General features: G+C 44.5%; 1 protein-coding gene across 1 annotated transcript in view; it reads left to right on the plus strand.

Annotated features, from left to right (window-relative positions):
* Positions 1 to 20,287, plus strand: part of LOC144511889 (metabotropic glutamate receptor 4-like) — a 1,280,229-nt gene that overhangs the window by 537,758 nt on the left and 722,184 nt on the right. The window contains exon 4 of the mRNA XM_078242320.1: positions 717 to 871. Within this exon, the coding sequence (XP_078098446.1) occupies positions 717 to 871 (155 nt within the window). The remainder of the gene's footprint in view (positions 1 to 716; positions 872 to 20,287) is intronic.

Below are 20,287 nucleotides of genomic sequence, written 5' to 3' on the forward strand. Positions count from 1 at the left end.
ATTGGACTGGGGTGAGCACAGTCAGAAGACTCATAACACCAGGTTAAAGTCTAACAGGTTTATTTGGAATCACGAGTTTTTGGAGCACTGCTGATTCATCAGATGAGTCATCTGATGAAGGAGCAGCAGTCCGAAAGCTTGTGATTCCGAATAAACCTGTTGGACTTTAACCTGGTGTTGTGAGGCTTCTTACATTGCGAAGGAATTGACGAGTTCTGTATTAAAACAGCTTTCTAATTATATATTGGCTAATCCATCATGGAAAACTGCTCATCTAAAACAATTATTGTGAATCAACTGATCCCCATTTTCTCATACCTACAACACATTACAAAATATGCCTCTAAAATCTAATTAACCATCCGCCCTTCCAAAAAAAGAGGCAAATTGCTTTCTACTCCGCAGGCTGAAGGATGATATTAAGAAATAATGATAAATGTCCTTTTAGTGATTTTTGAGGTTGCCAAGGAAAAAAAATAGCACAGAGGTAATCATGTCAAAAATCTGAGTGTGCCAGTAATGTTGCTTTTTACCTAAGGGATCATTCATAACTAACTTGTCAAGTAATATATTGTAGTTCTACAATAGATGCAGTGACCAAATAAGTTTTCAGAGTGCAGTAATCAATTCTGTGCCATATCCCCAAGGCATGGTTTTTGCTCCCAGCAAATAAGTATTATAGTAATTACTTTTGTGTTCTTTTTCTGCCTGTGTAGGCGGGTGCTGGAGGCGACGAAAAGGGCTAATCAGACCGGCCACTTCCTGTGGGTTGGTTCCGACAGTTGGGGTTCCAAAGTGGCACCCGTGTTGCAGCAGGAGGAAGTAGCCGTAGGAGCTGTCACTATCCTTCCCAGGAGGGTTTCAGTCCGAGGTGAGACAACCGAACCTTGTGCTCCAGTCATTAAATTACTTTATCTCCTGGTTCTATTAATAGAGATAACTGCAAATTAATATTGAACATAGCAACTGACCTGGTCTTCTTTCAAATCTGCATGCCTTTTTCATTTGTCTCATCATAAAATCCCTCCAAGGCTGAAGCAGGCCATTCGGCCCATCAAGCCTGCACCAACAATAATTCCACTCAGGCCCCATCCCTAAAACCCCACGTATTTACTCTCCTAGTCACCCTGACACTAAGGGGAAATTTAGCATGGCCAATCAACCTTACCTGCACATCTTTAAAGTGTGGGAGGAAACCGGAGCACCCGGAGGACACCCATGCAGACACGGGGAGAACGTGCAAACTCCACACAGTCTTCTGCAGGCTTCAGCTACATTTTACAATTTGTCCTTCGATTTAAGTTCTCTGATCCGATTTTGCTTTCAGTGGTCACTTCAACCCTTCAGCATTTGAACAAACTAAGAAGAAAATCTAAACTTATTGAGTGGAGCGATGAAAGTTTAATATGTTTGGGCACTGATCTACCTGGGAAATCACCGTCTTTGATCCTTACTTTACGATGAGTTAGCTGGATTTTTGTTGGTGTGGATGAGGGCTTGCTCAACATCCCTAATCGTGGGAAGGGACACAAGCAGACCAGGGTGGCTGCTCTTTTCAGTACAGTGGATCCTTGCTGGAAATACATGTGTGTGGTTGGAATAGGACCAGCACTGGTGGTGAATTCCATCAGCAATAAGGAAACTACTCTCTGGAAATGAGATATAAGGAGTTGGAAGAAAAAGAAAAATCACAAGTTTACATTTATATTTAATCGCTCTGATCCCTGAATTGTTCAAGACACTTTTGCTGAGTTCTTCTTCCAAGATTACAGTGCACAATTGGGATCTCAAATTCAGAAGGTTGAGGGTTGATATGGTAGAACTCTACAAAATATTTACAGGGAAGGTCAGGGTGGATAAGGATAAACTGTTTCCACTAGTTGAAGATGGTAGAACCAGGGGCCATAATCTAAAAATTAGGACCAAGCCGTTCAGGAGAGATGTTAGACAAGACATCTACATGCAGAGAGTGGTGGAGGTTTGGAACTCTCTTCCTCAAGCAACGGTGGATGCTGGGTGAAGTTTGTTAAGTTTAAGTCTGCGATAGACAATCTTTTATCGAGCAAGGGTATCAAGGGATATGGTACATGGAGTTGGGCCACAGATCAGCCATGATCTTATTGAATGGAGGAATGGACTTGAGGGGCTGAATGGCCTACTCATGTTCCTAAATTCTTTCTATGATCTAATATGTTTGGGATACAGTTGATCCTCAGATCTCCAATTCCCTTTGTATTTGGTACTTCAGCCTCTGCATCTATTTTGCTGAGGTGCTCACCATCATATTATCCACACCTGAGTACCATTACATCAATATACATTAGTAATACATTTAATAATATTAAAACTTTAGTTAAGTATATGATCTCCTGCCTTTTATGCTTCAGGTCTCCCTCAAACTCTTGGGGTGGAATTTTCCCATGTTGCCCGCCATAGAAATCGTAGCAGGCAGGACATGGGCAATGAAAAGGTCCGTTGACCTCAGGCAGGAATTACCGGCCTTGGGGCATGCGTGGCTGGAAAATCCCACCTTCGATGTCTAGTGCAATTTTAGTTGTTATGCTTGAGAAAATAAATCAAAAATTAAAAGGCATCCAAGTTCTGAGGCCACTATGAGACAATTATTTCAGTTAGGAATTTCTGTGCCTTGATCTTCAATTGGGATCTAACAATGTAATCCAGGTATACTTCACTGCTATACAGCTGAAGACTGGGACTTGTATTCTGAAGATTAGATGTGTAATTTCTTTTACTTTTTAAACAGTCCTCTGACGCAGGGCAATTCGCTCCTCCCAAATTCTGCTAAATGTCAGCTCCTGTTTACAGCCGTTTAACAGAGAAGACACCGCAAACAACCAAGGACCCAGTCTTTCTGATTCTTCAAACTGATAGGTCAGGCTTTGGTAGGATCAGTGGTGGAGTGCACCTGATGAAATGTGAAACACCATCAAATTTACAAACTAATGCATTGAAAACATTGTCACTGTGGACAACATACTTCCTTATCCCTAGAAAACAATATTTAAATACAGTGTTATATTCCACAAAGGTGGAGGATAGAACTGAAGCCAATCTTTACTCAGTCCTACATTTTAAAAAGTTTATTTATTAGTGACACAAATAACCTACATTAACACTGCAGTTAAGTTACTGTGAAATCCCCTAGTTGCCACACCCTGGCACCTGTTCGGGTACACTGAGGGAGAATTTAGCGTGGCCGATGCACCTAACCAGCATGTCTTTCAGATTGTAGGAGGAAACTGGAGCACCCGAAAGAAACCCACGCAGACACAGGGAGAGTGTGCAGACTCTGCACAGAGAGTGACCCAAGCTGGGAATCAAACGCGGTCCCTGGTGCTGTGAGGCAGCAGTGTTAACCACTGTGCCACCATGCCGCCCTGGGTATAGAGTGAAACATTATAAGCATTGAGCTCCTAATTCCAACTACATTACAGTTTGCGTATGTATCTCTTCATATGTGTTCGTGTGAAAACACTATTAGTGCTCTCCATCTGAATATAAATAAACATAACTGATACTATTAAGATATAATGTGCATCTAAACCAAAGCTAGAAATTGATAAATTGACATTTTAACTTGCAAAGTTCCCTGACCATCCTACCCTCCAATGGACCTGACCCAACCCCCTGACTAGCCAATTCCCATTGATTTACCTGGAGATGTACCTTCTCTCTGGCCTATTAGTTTCACTGGGCTCTTTAAACCTACCTGTTTTCCCGCAGTCAGTACAATGAGCTCACCGGTGTTGCACTGCACTTTGACCTTCAGGGTCTCTTTCACTCCATGCTCCAAACAGCTCCAGCCAGTGGAAGATTCAACAAAGTTCTCCAGAGTGGATCAGAGCACTTTGAACTCTTGTATTTCCAGCCAGCCAGTATTTTACATTGTTGATTTGCAGTTTTGGCCCAATTTTTATTAACATTCCTGGACTTTCAAATTTGTCCATCATATGCCTTATCACAGGGAGTTTTTCAGATGTTTATTTAATCTTTCCTTTGTAGAACTGTCTCTTTGACTAACTTAACCCAGCTTTCATTGTGTTGATGGGCTGATCAGTGGGTTTCAGGGCGCCCCCCATTGTCCTTCTAGCTGGCTGCCAGCTGTGACCTTCAGGAATTTCCTCCAGCCATGGAATGGTGATGAACCCTTCACTTAGTACCCCCTACTTGTGGCAGCTGGATGTGAGAACTTAGTGGATAGAACTTAAATGAAGCTCCTCCAACCCTTGGCTACCCTCAGCAATTAAATATGTTTGAGTAGAAGTGTTAAATCTTTATAATTGTATCGAAGCAGGATTTCCTTGTCTCCTGGTGTGTCGTTGCAGCAGCAGCAGAGAAATTAAGTTGCCAATTTGCCATTCATGTGAAATATCTTCCCTGAGGTCTAATCGTATTGAGTTTCTAATATAATATGGAGTTATTTGCCTTCTAGATTTCTTCAATTATGTACCAAAGGAATGTTCACTTTGAACTGAATTCTTAAGTGTGTAAATAACATTCAATTTGTTGCCAATTTAGTGTCATTTATAGTTATTCATAGGGAAGCTTTGATTTGTGAGTCACTCCATGAATAATGACTGCGATCGCTAGAGCCCTCTCATTGTTAGAATGTGAGACCAGCTACCACATAAAGTGGCAGAGGCAAGTAGCAAAGGGACGTTTGAGGGGAAGTTAAATAAGTATATGGGGATAAAAGGAGTAGAAGGATTGGGTGAGATGAGATAGGTGAAAAGTATTGTATATGCCCCGATGGACTAAGGGTGCATAAAGGATCAAGACTTGATAACTTGAATACTGGGAGCTCTTTATCTAACATCGGAATATAGGAATTAGAAGCAGAAGCAGGCAAGTCAGCCCTTCGCGCTTGCTCTGCCATTCAATCAGCTCATGGCTGATCTCTCCCTGGTCTCAAATCCACCTCCTTCCTGGGTGAGTTGGTGGCATAGTGGTTAGCACAGCTGTCTCACAGCACCAGAGACCCGGATTCGATTCCTGCTTGGGTCATTGTCTGTGTGGAGTCTACAAGTGCTCCCCCTGTCTGCTTGGGTTTCCTCCAGGTGCTTCAGTTTCCTCCCACAGTCCGAAAGACATACTGGTTAGGTACATTGGCCTTATTAAATTCTTCCTCAGCCCACCCGAACATGTGACGGAGTGTGGCGACTAGTGGATTTTCACAGTAACCTCATTGCAGTGTTAATGTAAGCCAACTGTGAGATGAATAGACTTTAAACCTGTTCCCCATATCCCTTTAACGCATTTTCTTATCAAAAATATATCTATCTCCTTCTTGAAACTATTTAATGATTCAGACTCCACTGTGCTATGGGACAGTAAGTTCCACAAATTCACTAGCCTCTGCGAGAAGTAGTTTCTCCTCATCTCAGTTTTAAAACTACCACCTCTCATTCTGTACCTGTGACCTTTTGTTCTACATTGCCCCACAAGGGGAAACATTTGGTCTATGTTTACCTTATCAATCCCTTTTAGTATTTTATATACCTCGATCAGATCCCCTCTCATCCTTCTAAACTCCAGCGAGTATAAGCCCAAACTGTTTAATCTCTCATCTGGTGAACTGCCTCCAATGTCACCACATCCTTTCTCAAATAAGGAGACCAAAACTGAACACAATATTCCAGATGTGGTCTCACCAACATCCAATACAATTGCACCAACACCTCTCTACTTTTATTTTCTAGTCCTTTTACAATAAATATTAATGTTCCATTTGCCTTTTTTCATTACATGCTATACATGCATTTAAGGTGCGCACTCCTTCACAGTCAGGTCTAAGACTATCCATCAGGGTCCCACACTAGGAGGAGCTAATTACCCAGGGGTCAGTCACCTGACCCACACTCTTAAAGGGGCAGCAGGCAATCCAAACCCCAACATGCAATATATACACATATACCACAGAAGGAGACTCATTTGGATCATGAACAGAGCATGGCATTTTGGGACTGAATGGCCTATTCTTGTGCTGTAAAATGCTATGTAACTCTATTTAAATCTATTGGAGTCAATCACCCAATTTCAAACTTAATATGATCAAATGTATACCCAGTTTAGCCTCAACTACTGACACTTGCATTCCCTTTTGTAAAATGATAGAGGTGTGCAAATTTATAGTCATGATTTCTATTTTCAAGCATATGGCATTTGGAAAATGAGTATTGGTAATATTGTTGAACAGCAACAAGAGGGACTAGTTTGACCTTGACAGCGTAAGCAAATAACACCAACATGTAGAATTGAAATAAAAAGACTGCTGAAGATCTTGAGATTAATGCTTAGATCCTTGCATTAATTTATGTGGCACATAACAAAGGCTGATGTGAGACCTTTAGGAACAACCAGATGCTTGGATCTTGCATCAGTACATTCCTCTGACTAATAATCAATGCAAGAACTTGGTGAATTTCCAGCCAGATGTTTTAAGAATGCTGCAAGATCGAAGTTAAGTGAGTCAGACAAGATGAATTAGCGGACGCCCATTTTCAATTTTTCTCCCCCAACTCATTCACACACTCACTCTCGGGGCAGCACAGTGGCATAGTGGTTAGCACTGCTGCCCCACAGCGCCAGGGATCTGGGTTTGATTCCCGACTTGTGTCACTGTCTGTGTGGAGTTTGCACGTTCTCCCAGTGTGTGCGTGGGTTTCCTCCAGGTGCTCCGGTTTTTTCTCACAGTCTGAAAGATGTGCTGGTTAGGTGCATTGACCCAAACAGGCGCTGAAGTGTGGCAACGAAGGGAATTTCACAGTAACTTCATTGCAGTGCTAATGTAAACCTTGTGACTAATAAATAAATAAACTTTAAATAAACTTTAGTCACAGCACGTTGCCACGTAAACTCTGTTTGAAGTAAGGCTTTACAGCCAGTATTTAGAACATGTCCTCTATCAATTTCTTTAGACATTGCTGAAGAACCAATTATAGCACTCTGGGCTAAAAAAAAAAGCTCCCAATACCTCCCAGCCTTGTGCATTATCAGATGTTGCAAACACTTGCACAGGTAACTCCAGACTTGGGTGTTTTTTTTGTTCTGAGGAGGGAATCAGTGATCACCCTGGCTAGTATTCTCTCTGTTCAATGATAGGGATGAGAGTTATGTTGTTGAAGAGAAACTCTGGAGCAGAGAAAGGTGATAGGATATATTTGCAGGGATTTAAAAAATATTGGATAGGTTAATTTGCCACAGACATTCTCATAAATCTGGTCATTCTACTTCAATGGTATTTATAAAGTTGAATAACAGAACAAAAGGAGGCCATCTGGCCCACTGATTATAACGTTGGCTCTTTCAACAAGTGATTCAGTTAGTTCCACTATCCTACTCTTTTCTCATATTTTCTTCCTAAAAGATTTATCCAATCACTTTCGAATGCTACTTCTGAATCTATATCCATCGCCCTCTGTGGAATTGCATAAAAAAGGTTTTTCCTCACATTCATTCCTTCTAATCTGTACCCTCTTGTTAGCAACCCTGCAGCTAATGCTAAGTGTTTCTCTGTATTTACTCTTTTTAACTTCTTAATGATTTTAAACACCTCCATCAAACCTCTTCTTAGTCTGCTCGAAGGAAACTCCAATTTATCTACATAACTGCACTCCCTCAACCTTGGAACCATTTTAGTAAACCTCATCTATACCCTTTCCAAAGCCTTCACTTCCTTCCTAAAGTGTACTACCCAGGATTGGACACAACATTTCGGCTGGAGCCAAACTTGTATTTTACATAGGCTTAGAATAACGTCTTAGGGCCCGATCTTACCTCTGGGAAGAGGGGGGCGGGGGGGGGGAGGGAGGCAGGTCAGATGTATCTCTGGGGGGGGGGGGGGGAAGGAGGAGGAGGCGGGTCAGTGATGCGGATCATTGATGTGCCTTGCACTGGAAGTCGCTCCTGTGCTAATTTTATTCTGGTAGTCACAGGAAAATGGAATCTTGTAACCCTGTGATGACTTTCACGATTAGGTGAAAGAGAGACTGGGAGTTTTAGAGAGGTTCTGCTGTAAAGAAGGCAGAAAACAATAGCTAGCTGTCTCAGGTCACTGATATAAACCTTTGATCAGACAAATGAATCTTGCAGGCATTCCTCATAGAGAGGAGATTGCTTATCGATCTATATCAAAAAATTCATGCTAATCCTGGGCAGTGGAGAGTATTTTCAAGCAGAGTTAATAATCTGATTGCTGTCCTGTCCAGTGCAATTCACTGAACCTGGAGCTCTAATCAGTCGAGGGTCTTGCAGTCAAATGTATCTCTGGGGGGCGGGGGGAGGAGGGAGGCGGGTCAGAGCATCCTCTGGCGGGGGGGGGGGGGGGGGGGAGGAGGAGGAGGCGGGTCAGATGTATCTCTGGAGGGGGGGGCGAGAGGGCTGATCATTGTCTGGTGGTGGGGGGGAGGCCCAATTGCTCACTGATGGCGGGGGCAGATGGATCTCTGGTGGGGGGGCAGAGGGGTCTGCTGCCACTCTGTGGGTGATTGATGGGGAGGGAGGGGGTAGGGGTGCCCGCTGCCACTCTGCAGGTGATCCCTCCTCCCCACCGGAGGAATGAATCCCTCCTCCCGGTATGGCCGCACGTCCACTCCGGGAGGAGCGATTTGTTCCCCCGGTGGGGGAGGAGGGATCGCCTGCAGAGTGGCAGTGGACATCCCTGCCCCCCTCCCTCCCCACCGATCACCCGCAGAGTGGCAGCGGACACCCCTGCCCCCTCCCTCCCCACCGATCACCCGCAGAGTGGCAGCGGACACCCCTGCCCCCCTCCCTCCCCACCGATCACCCGCAGAGTGGCAGCAGACACCCCTGCCCCCCCCTCCCCACTGATTACCTGCAGAGTGGCAGCGGACACCCCTGCCCCCTCCCTCCCCACCAAGCACCCGCAGAGTGGCAGCAGACACCCGTGCCCCCCTCCCTCCCCACCGATCACCAATAGAGTGGCAGCAGACCCCCCTGCCCCCCAGACCAGAGGTCCATCTGCCCCCCCACCAGTGAATGACCAGGCCTCCCCCCCACCACCAGACAATGATCAGCCCTCTCGCCCTCCCCCCAGAGATACATCTGACCCGCCTCCTCCTCCTCCCCCCCAGAGAATGATCTGACCTGCCTCCCTCCTCCCCCCCTCCCAGAGGAAGCTCTGACCCGCCTCCCTCCTCCCCCCCCCTCCCAGAGGATGATCTGACCCGCCTCCCTCCTCCCCCCCCCCCCCTCCCAGAGGATGCTCTGACCCGGCTCCCTCCTTCCCCCTCCCAGAGGATGATCTGGGTCAGAGAGCCGTTGCAGGCTCTGAACCCGCTTCAGAGATTCCCCCGCAAAATAAAACTCGGCTTCGGATTTTTATTTTTCAGGTCACTAAAAGCGCGGATCCGGAACGGAACAGAAGAAGGTAAAATGGGAATTAATGATACAGTTGGGCGGGCGTTTCATTAAATCGATTTAAATGCATGCTAATGCATTTAAATCGTCGGGCCGCCCGATTCGGGCGCGGAACGGATCTGCGCCCAAATCGGGTGTCGGTAAAGTCGCGATTTGCTCGGACGCAGGTGCAGATCGCGATAAAGGCCTCACACCCAATTTTACCGCGATTTCGCGCCCGAAAATAGGCGCAAATTATTGGTAAAATCGGGCCCTTAGTGTTTTCACTTCATAGCTCTATTTATTAAGCGTAGGATCCCATTATTAATTATTTTCTAAACCTATCCTGCAGCTTCAAAGATTTATGTGCAAACACCGCCAGATTGTTTTGTTTCTGCAGTTTAAAGTTTATTTATTAGTGTCACATTAACACAGCAATTAAGTTACTGTGAAAATCCCCTAGTCGCCACACTCTGGTGCCTGTTTGGGTACACTGAGGGGAAATTTAACATGGCCAATGCACCTAACCAGCACATCCTTTGGAGAGTGGGAAGAAACTGGAGCACCCAGAGGAATTTCACACAGACACGGGGAGAACGTGCAAACTCCACACAGACAGTGACCCAAGCCGGGAATCAAAAGTGCTGTCCTGGTGCTGTGAGGCAGCAGTGCTAACCACTGTGCCACCGTGCTGCCCCAACTTAAACTTGTACTATTTAGCTTGTGTTGTCTCTCCTCATTCTCCCGACCAAAATGTATCACCTCACACTTCTCTATGTTGAATTTTGTCTTGGTCCTTTTCGTGGAAATGCCAGCGTTGGACTCGGGTAAACACAGTAAGGTGTCTAACAATACTAGGTTAAAGTCCAACAGGTTTATTTGGTAGCAAACGCCACCAGCTTTCGGAGCGTTGCCCCTTCGTCAGATGGAGTGGAAATCTGCTCTCAAACAGGGCACAGAGACACAAAATCAAGTTACAGAATACTGATTAGAATGCGAATCACATTGTCTGTATCTTTAAGACCTGGTTGACTGTAGAGACTCGCATTCTAATCAGTATTCTGTAACTTGATTTTGTGTCTCTGTGCCCTGTTTGAGAGCAGATTTCCACTCCATCTGACGAAGGAGCAGCACTCCGAAAGCTAGTGGCGTTTGCTACCAAATAAACCCGTTGGACTTTAACCTGGTGTTGTTAAACGCCTTACTTGGTCCTTTTCACTAGTCTGTCCATGTTCCCTTGAAGTCTGTTACTTTCTTCCTTGCTTTACTATAGGTGGCAACATCCTTCTGTCTATGTAGGATGATGGAATGCAACAAATCAAATCCCCTGTGGCTGGGGATAGCTTCATATGGTGCACTTTCTCTGATGGCTGAAGGGACCAACCATAGAAGGCAGGTTCCGCCACTAGAGGGGCAACATGAAGTGGTGATCAGGTGCCATTATGGGTTGCTGTTTCTGGTTTTGCACCTGTTGCCAAGCCACCGTAGACACTAACCATTATGGTGAGGCACAGTGACCTATAGGTGATAACGCATTTCATCTGTCACCAGTGTCTCCCGGGAAAGAGAATTGACGTTTGAGGTCTTCATGTTTGCTTGTGATCAACCTTGAAGCAGAACTTTTGGTGTCCAATTAGTTGTCTGTCTTCAGCTACCTTGCACTGTTCACTATGTGCACAAGTTCCGTCATCAGCAAATTTTGAAATTATCACTCCGTGCCAAAATGCAAGTCATTGGGTAAGATTTTCTGCCCCTCCCCCTTGCGTGCTTTGTGGTGGCAGAGGCAGCCCGCCATTAGCTGGCGGCAGGATCTTCCATTCCCACCGCTGTCAATGCAGTTTCATGTTGTTTGCATCCTCTGTTGCTGAAGAACCTGTGACTGGAGGGGCAGGAGTGGAGGGACTGGATGATCCCGCTGCAGGAAACGGCTGGAAAATCCCACCCATTAAGTGTAACAAAAACAACAATGATACTGGTGTTACTGAACCTTGAGCGATGGTACTGTATAATCTTCCTCCAATCTGAAAAGCAAGTCACCACAACTCTCAGTTTTCTATTCCCCAGCCTATTTTGTATCCATGCTGTTACTGCTCCTTTTGTCCCACAGCCTTCAGTTTTGTGAACAAGCTGGCTGTGTGGTACTTTGAATGTTCATATGCATGACATCAGCTGCATTGCCCACATCCATCTTCTTCCTTGCCTCATCAAAAATGCAATCAAGTTAGTCAAACATGACTCCCACTTAACAAACCTATACTGACTCTTCATTCTTTGTCCACAAGTTAAAGGTTAGTGGATCAGTCAGCTCAGTTGGCTAAATGGCTAGCAAGTGAATAACAACAACATTGTGTGTTTGTTTCCTATTCTTAGGACATGTGTCCTAACCCTGCCAAGCAAACCACTCTAGATGAAGCATCAGCAGATAATGAACCAAGGATCTGTCTTTTGGACAGGACACACAAGGGATGGGGCACGGTGGCACAGTGGTTAGCATTGCTACCTCACAGCGCCAAGGACCAGGGTTTAATTCTGGCCATGGGTGACAGCTTGGAGTTTGCACGTTCTCCTTGTGTCTCGTGGGTTTCTTCCGGGTGCTCTGTTTCTCTCCCACAGTCCAAAGATGTGCAGGTTAGGTGGATTGGTCATGCTAAATTGCCTCTTAGTGCCCCAAGTTGTGTAGGTTATGGAGATTAGTGGAGTAAATATGTGAGGTTATGGGATAGGGCCTATGCAAGATGTTCTGTCAGAGAGTCTGTGTAGACTGGATGGGCTGAAGGGCCTCCTTCTGCTCTGTAAAATTCTATGATTTTACATGAAGTTAAAGGTTGCAACCAAATGTAGTGCTCCTATATCTCTTTGAAATCTCTATTATTACTATTTTCTCTGAACTGATGAATCCTACTAAAGTTCTTTATATTGATGTTCATTTATTTCACCAGAATTTCTATTCCATCTCTATCTGATTTACTATTGTCCCTTGATCTTGACTGCAAGGACCTGTAAGGACTGACCTCTTATATAACAGGAATTTAGAGAGGGAACTTGGAAAATAGAGGAAATATATCTCATTATAAAAGAGTATTTTTTCTTTATATCACAAACTAAGACATAGGAATGACATATCCTTTACAAATGATAGTTTGCCTAAAATTAAGTAATTTCTGAACTAGACAGATTTATGTAGCGTGATGTTCTTCCATGTTTCTTTTCAAGAAGTGGAGATGTCAGCGTTGGACTGGGGCAAACACAATAAGAGTTTTAACAGCACCAGGTTAAAGTCCAACAGGTTTATTTGGTAGCAAATGCCATTAGCTTTCGGAGCGCTGCTCCTTCGTCAGGTGGAGTGGAAATCTGCTCTCAAACAGGGCACAGAGACACAAAATCAAGTTACAGAATACTGATTAGATCCGGCTATGTCGAGGGCATCCTGAAACCCATTGTACAAAGAACCCCAGCATTTGTCGCGACAATATGGACTTCCTACAGAAACTCAACGCATATGGAGCAGTTGAACCAGGAGCACTCCTCGTCACAATGGATGTCTCGGCACTCTACACCAGCATCCCCCACGATGATGGCATTGCTGCAACGGCCTCAGTGCTCAGCGCCGACAACTGCCAGTTTCCAGATGCAATTTTACAACTCATCCGCTTCATCCTGGACCACAATGTCTTCACCTTCAACAACCAGTTCTTCATCCAGACACACGGAACAGCCATAGGGACCAAATTCGCACCTCAATATGCCAACATCTTCATGCACAGGTTCGAACAAGACTTCTTCACCACACAGGACCTTCAACCGATGCTATACACTAGATACATCGATGATATTTTCTTCCTTTGGAGTCATGGTGAACAATCACTGAAACAACTATGTGATGACATCAACAAGTTCCATCCCACCATCAGACCCACCATGGACTACTCTCCGGAATCGGTTGCATTCTTGGACACATGCATCTCCATTAAGGACGGTCACCTCAGCACCTCACTGTACCACAAGCCCACGGATAACTTCACAATGCTCCACTTCTCCAGTTTCCACCCTGAACACATTAAAGAAGCCATCCCCTACGGACAAGCCCTCCGTATACACAGGATCTGCTCAGATGAGAAGGATCGCATCAGACACCTCCAGACGCTGAAAGATGCCCTCATAAGAACAGGATATGGCGCTCGACTCATCGATCAACAGTTCCGACGCGCCACAGTGAAAAACCGCACCGACCTCCTCAGAAGACAAACATGGGACATGGTGGACAGAGTACCCTTCGTCGTCCAGTACTTCCCCGGAGCAGAGAAGCTATGGCATCTCCTCCGGAGCCTTCAACATGTCATTGATGAAGACGAACATCTCGCCAAGGCCATCTCCACACCCCCACTTCTTGCCTTCAAACAACCGCACAACCTCAAACAGACCATTGTCCGCAGCAAACTACCCAGGCTTCAGGAGAACAGTGACCACGACACCACACAACCCTGCCACATCAACCTCTACAAGACGTGCCAGATCATCGACACGGATGCCATCATCTCATGTGAGAACACCATCTACCAGGTACACGGTACCTACCCTTGCAAATCGGCCAACGTTGTCTACCTGATACGCTGTAGGAAAGGATGTCCCGAGGCATGGTACATTGGGGAAACCATGCAGACGCTACGACAACGAATGAATGAACACCGCTCGACAATCACCAGGCAAGACTGTTCTCTTCCTGTGGGGGAGCACTTCAGTGGTCATGGGCATTCAGCCTCTGATCTTCGGGTAAGCGTTCTCCAAGGCAGCCTTCACGACACACGACAGCGCAGAGTCGCTGAGCAGAAACTGATAGCCAAGTTCCGCACACATGAGGACGGCCTCAACCGGGATCTTGGGTTTATGTCACACTATCAGTAACCCCCACAGCTTGCCTCCTGGACTTGCAGAATCTCACTGGCTGTCCTGTCTGGAGACAATACCCATCTGTTTAACCTGTGCTTAATGCTCCCTCCACTCACATTGTCTGTATCTTTAAGACCTGGTTGGCTGTAGAGATTCGCATTCTAATCAGCATTCTGTAACTTGATTTTGTGTCTCTGTGCACTGTTTGAGAGCAGATTTCCACTCCATCTGACGAAGGAGCAACGCTCCGAAAGCTAATAGCATTTGTTACCAAATAAACCTGTTGGACTTTAACCTGGTGTTGTTAAAACTCTTACTGTCCTTTCAAGAACGCAGAGCTCCAGCTGTGATAGATACTAGTGAGCTCTCACTGCTCAGGTTTGTTCAGAACACTTAATTTAATGCCAAACAAAAACTCAGTTAATTAACAATTTCACCCGCGTAACTTTGTAATTACCCAAATTGAATTTCAGATTTCCATCATTATTTGCCACCTTTTTTTTCCTCTAAACATCATGCATTTTCAGCGAGTGTAAACAAAGACAGGACATTGCCAATCAAAAAACTCAGAATGATCTTGTAATAAGTCTTCGGAGGCAGAAGTCTTTTCTCCAAAATTGCCTTGATTTACAATTCTAACAGTAATACAGAGTGCTGTCAGGCAGCAGTCTAACTTCAGGAGTGACAAAGAAACTGACACACCCAGTTAAATACAAGGAAAAGACTCTCTGGCCCATCAATTGACTCCTTAATCAGGGAATTCATATTCCAATAGGCCAACCTCAATGGCCTGATTGAAGTCATTACAAATCTAAACCTCTTAGAGCTGGAATGATTAATTGAGACCATGTGATGGCAGCCATCATGTGTTTGTGAGTTTGTCTGAGGGGAGGCGATGGCCTAGTGGTATTATCGCTAAACTATTAATCAAGACACTCAGCTAATGTTCTGGGGTTCAGCTAATGCCCCGGGTTCGAATCCCACCACGGCAGATGATGGAATTTGAATTCAATAAAAAAAATCTGGAATTAGGAATCTTCTAGTGACCTTGAAACAACTGTTGATTGTCAGAAAAACCCACCTGGTTCACTAACGTCCTTTAAGGAAGGAAATCAGCCATCCTTACCTGGTCTGGCCGACATGTAACTCCAGATCCACAGCAATGTGGTTGAATCAACTGCCCTCCAAGGGCAAGAGGGATGGGCAATAAATGTAGGCCAGCCAGTGACACCAATGTCCCATGAATGAATGAAAAAAAAGTTAGATTTCTGGATGGTTAGATTTCAATTTCAATCAGATACATTTACTTGCTTGCTCTCAGGTAATGTACATTAATAACTGTGCATGGGATCATGCCCTCAAATATTCTTTCAAAAACTTGGATGCTTGAGAGATATCAGGGATATATCACTGACATGGCATATATGTATAATAAGTCCTCGGAGGCAGAAGTTCCTTCATCAAAATCCCTTTATTCACAAGTCTGACAACAGCATACAGAGTATTTTTAGCTTTCCGTCTACACTAGGAGTGCCAGAGGAACTGACACTCCTGGTTACGTACAAAGCAATTGGGCCCTTAATCAGTGAGTTCATATTCTGGCAGGCCCACCTCAATTGCCTGACTAAAGTCATTACAACGTGAAAATCCCTTTTAGTGCTGCACACCTTTGGAAGGAAATGCAAGCTGCACTTTTGATTTCAATCTTCAAAATTCAGAGCAGCTTTTAATTCCACCGTTCCACATGGGTATTCATTAAACTAATGTTTATAGAATTTTCTGCTTGTAGTTTCTGACTGAGTTCATAGAACAAATATTCCAACCAGGCCTGTGCTCCGTTGATTTTTTTTTCTGAACTAACAAATTAATGAAGTAAAACTGAAACTAGATATGCCAGAGCTGTCTGAGGGGGATTGTTGGATTGTTGGGGGGTGGAGGGAGGGGGGGAAGAGGAAGGGAGAGGGAAATTCTATGGTTCAAAGCAAAATACTGTGTGTAAAGTTACAGGGTTGTGATGGAATGATGACGAGGACTACAATTTAAACAGTTTACTATAAGATCTTCAGCAGCTCTTACACACCAGGCCCATAGCCATGGTGGTGAGAACTTTCCCACTATTTCCTCTTTGTCTCTGTTTCTTTACTTAGACCACCCTAACTATGAATCCACTCCAACTGTGGATAGTGAAATCATATGTGGTTAATGAATTGGAATCATAAAAGGACCCTTAGTAATACAGAACCGGATGTGGTCAAATAGACTTTGATAATAAAATTCTGATTGGTGTGCTCCTTTGCCAGAATGGGTCATTCGCCCAGTTTGGGCATCCTGAGGGTATTTCAGTAGCACAATCCCTGGCCTGCTGACAACTGCTCAAGCAGAGGTTTTGAGATCCGTTCTGGGCTGCTGAACACAGAGTAAAACATCCTCAGCTCCAGAGGGGCCATTTCAAGGGTCAAGAATAATGACCTTTCTCTATAGTGCTTCCGCTCCTTTCTGAAGGCCTGAAGAATATCACGCCTGCTCTCAGCTGATGAGAATTCCACTGAGTATTTAAAGGATGGAGAAGACAGATCGTCATGGAGCAATCTGGAAATTCCTTAAGGCACACCTTTTGAACATGGAACAGGAAGTAAATTAACAGAGGACATCCCCTAACTGGAAAATGGCTGCAGCTGAAATATGGCACAGAATCCTGTTAGAATTAATTCTGCCCCTTTCCCCACTACCTGATCCAAAGAATTGACAGGATTCTACTTGCACTCAAATCAGGCTTTTAAGTTATTTCAAACCTCTTCCTCTCAAATTAAAATCTTTGACCATCTATCAGACTAGTAATTACTTCTGTATAGCGCCCATATTAAAACATATTTCAGTAATTTCTTGTTAGGGTTTGGCCTGGATAAATCTTGATTCAATGAGTGAATGGAAGCTTTTTGATCTGCTCGTCATAAATATATTGTGCGGGATTCTCCAGCTGCACGCGCCCCAAGACCAGAAATTCCTGCCAGAGCTGAACGGACCTTTAAATAGTCTGCTGAACTTTCTGTCTTGCCTGCTATGATTCTTGCAGCAGATGAGACAAGAGAATTTCAGCCATTGTTTCTTGCTTTTTTGCTTAAGGATGATCATTGTCCACTCAAAACCTATGCCCAAATGTCGTTCTCAATTGTCTAACTCAGTGGTTTGCAACTGGTGTGACGTGGCACCGTGAGAAGTATGCAAGTGTGCCATGGCAGTGAAGCAGACTCCAAGCCCCAGTTGAGGAAATCAGTACTGGAGTCACTCTTGTGCAGTAATTGTTTCGAGAATTCTGAGGAAATTACAATATATTTTACATATATTGTATATATGTATTACATATAAGTGAAGGAGCTGGGAGCGCGCATTGGCAGCATGGTGGCAAAGTGGTTAGCACTGCTGCCTCACAGCGCCAGGGGACCTAGGTTCGATTCTGGACTCAGGTTACTGTCTGTGTGGAGTTTGCACGTTCTCCCCATGCCTGCATGGGTTTCCTCCGGGTATTCCAGTTTCCTCCCACACTCCAAAGAAGTGCAGGTTAGGTTGATTGACCATGATAAATTGCCCCTTAGTGCCAGGGGGACTAGCAGGATAAATATGTGGGGTTATGGGGATAGGACCGGGTGGGATTGTTGTCAGTGCAGGCTCGATGGGCCAAATGGCCTCCTTCTGCACTGTAGGGATTCTATGATTTCAATGAACTGGAAAACTTTCAAAGATCTATTTCTCTAATTGGCTTCCTTTCAAAATATTGTTGAATGTTACCTGAAATATTGCAAAATGCAAAATGTTTTGTATTTTATATGCAATGTAATCTGGTATACTGCCATTTCCCCATGATCATGCTAACACTTGTACTGCACGTTTAATTTCTTCTCTTGAAAACACTAGAGGAATAATAAGATGGGATTTGTCCAGTAACAAGATTAGCAGGCATCCAGAGGATTTGATTTGATTTATTATTGTCATGTGTATTGGTATACAGTGAAAAGTTTTATTTTTTGTGTGCTATACAGACAAAACATACCATACATAGAGAAGGAAAGGAGAGTGCAGAATGTAGTGTTACAGTCATAGCTGTGTAGAGAAAGATCAACTTAATGCGAGGTAGGTCCATTCAAAAGTCTGATAGCAGAAGGAAAGAAGCTGTTCTTGAGTCGGTGGTACGTGGTTCCTCAGTTGGCTATACATTGTTCCTCACATTATTCCTAACAAATATGCACCACTAAGAACCAATGTTTTAAGTTATCCTTCAAGGTTTTGAGACACTCTTGCAGGTAACATCAGTTCAGAATTTAACATTGTAGGTCAGAATGTTGATGCAAGCCTTGGTATGTTGTTTTCTGACCTAGAGAGAACTTCACTCAAAGTACAAGTATATTCAAATGTCAGAAAAGTTAAAATGGGTTGTAAGTAAACATAATCTAAATTCCGCAACGGCATCTGAAGTAATGAGAATTTCAGACATTCAACGGGAAACACCTTAGTTATCATACAAGATGAGTTCATCACAAAAAAAAGTTATCATGTTTTTATTTGCAAGAGAATAACGGCAGCCATGCCTGTTGTACTCGCAGGCATGAGTGTTTGAGGACAGCTGAGCTCATTTCCTGCATGTAGACACACCCACATTTTGCCAAAGATAATCCTGAGTACTTGAACTCTTCAGTTCATAGAGAACTTCCCCAATGACTACAGGTATGTTTATGCTCCTTTGTGATTGTGGGGAGGGCTTCCTTAATTGGAGAATATTCGCATGGTAAATAGGCAGTAAGAAGTGAAGTGAATCGGAGGGGGTTAGCCTGACAATTGTGTTTGAAGCTTTAGGATGATTTTTTATTGCAAAGTTATTTTTTTGTGTTCCTGCAATTGCACACATTCTTGAAGAGTTAGGAGGAATCTCTTTATATTTCAATCTTTTACAAATAATCAATTGCTAGCCCCAGCCGACTAAACGAGACCAGGAGGCAATGAAAGTAGCACCGGCAGGAGGTTCCTGGTGTCATTTATTTTCACTCCTGAAGTTACACGTTCTGGTAATTGACCACCTGACCAATGTTTGGTGCAGAACATCCCTGTTCGCATTTTGGGAGATATGTTTCTCTCTCTCTCTCTCTCTGATTAGTCATGACATTCACAGGTCAAGAACACACTGTGATACATGATTGGCCAGGTTTGCGTTGTAAATTGTGTGCGTGCGTGCGCATGTGTGCGTGTGTGTGCATGTGCGTCTTTCTCTTGTGTCAAGGGCCCAATGTGATATCCCATTTGAGCACAAATTGCAACCTTGTCTCCATCGTAAGCTCCCAGTTTGTCAAAGAGGCTGCTTCCTATATGTGTGTGTTTGTCTGTATCTTTTTTAAATATATAAATGGGGTTCCCTACATTCCCACCACCCCCACTTTCCGAGCAGAAGTTGTGCATCAGCAATGATCAGCTATGACACGTGGCTCAGGAGGAAGCCTTTTGCTGACAAATTCAACTTCAACATGGACAAGATGGATATTCTGATCCGGGAAGTGACACCGCACCAAGATCAGCTGTTTGGCAGAGGTTATACCAAACTGCACCCCCCCCCCCTCCCCCCAGGCTAAAATTAAGATATAGCTTTCAATACAGGCCAAGGTCAATGCACCAGGTGCAAGAAAAGGTGGTACAACATCTGGCACCAGACTGAGGACAAAATGATCGCACTGGCACCGGAGGCAATGCAGAATAAGAGGATTATCCAGCAGGAGGCCAGCGTGGGTGTCGTTGATCACAATTCAGCCAGGTCCAGCACCAGCAATGATAGCAGTGAATGCAGCACCCATGCCAGGATGGCAGAGATAGTGGCTAACCTGCAATCACCAGCCAACAGAAGGAACCAGCACTCCCCTACCAGGTGACTTGGCATGTCGGTACAATTGCTGCCAGGCCACCAAGCCCCGATCCAGCGGCCTTCACTGCTGCTATTCACACTGGGCCCAAATGCTACATGGGGGCAACATCCAGGAGCAAC

Source organism: Mustelus asterias, chromosome 25, assembly GCF_964213995.1.
Source record: "Mustelus asterias chromosome 25, sMusAst1.hap1.1, whole genome shotgun sequence".
Lineage (NCBI taxonomy): Eukaryota > Metazoa > Chordata > Chondrichthyes > Carcharhiniformes > Triakidae > Mustelus > Mustelus asterias.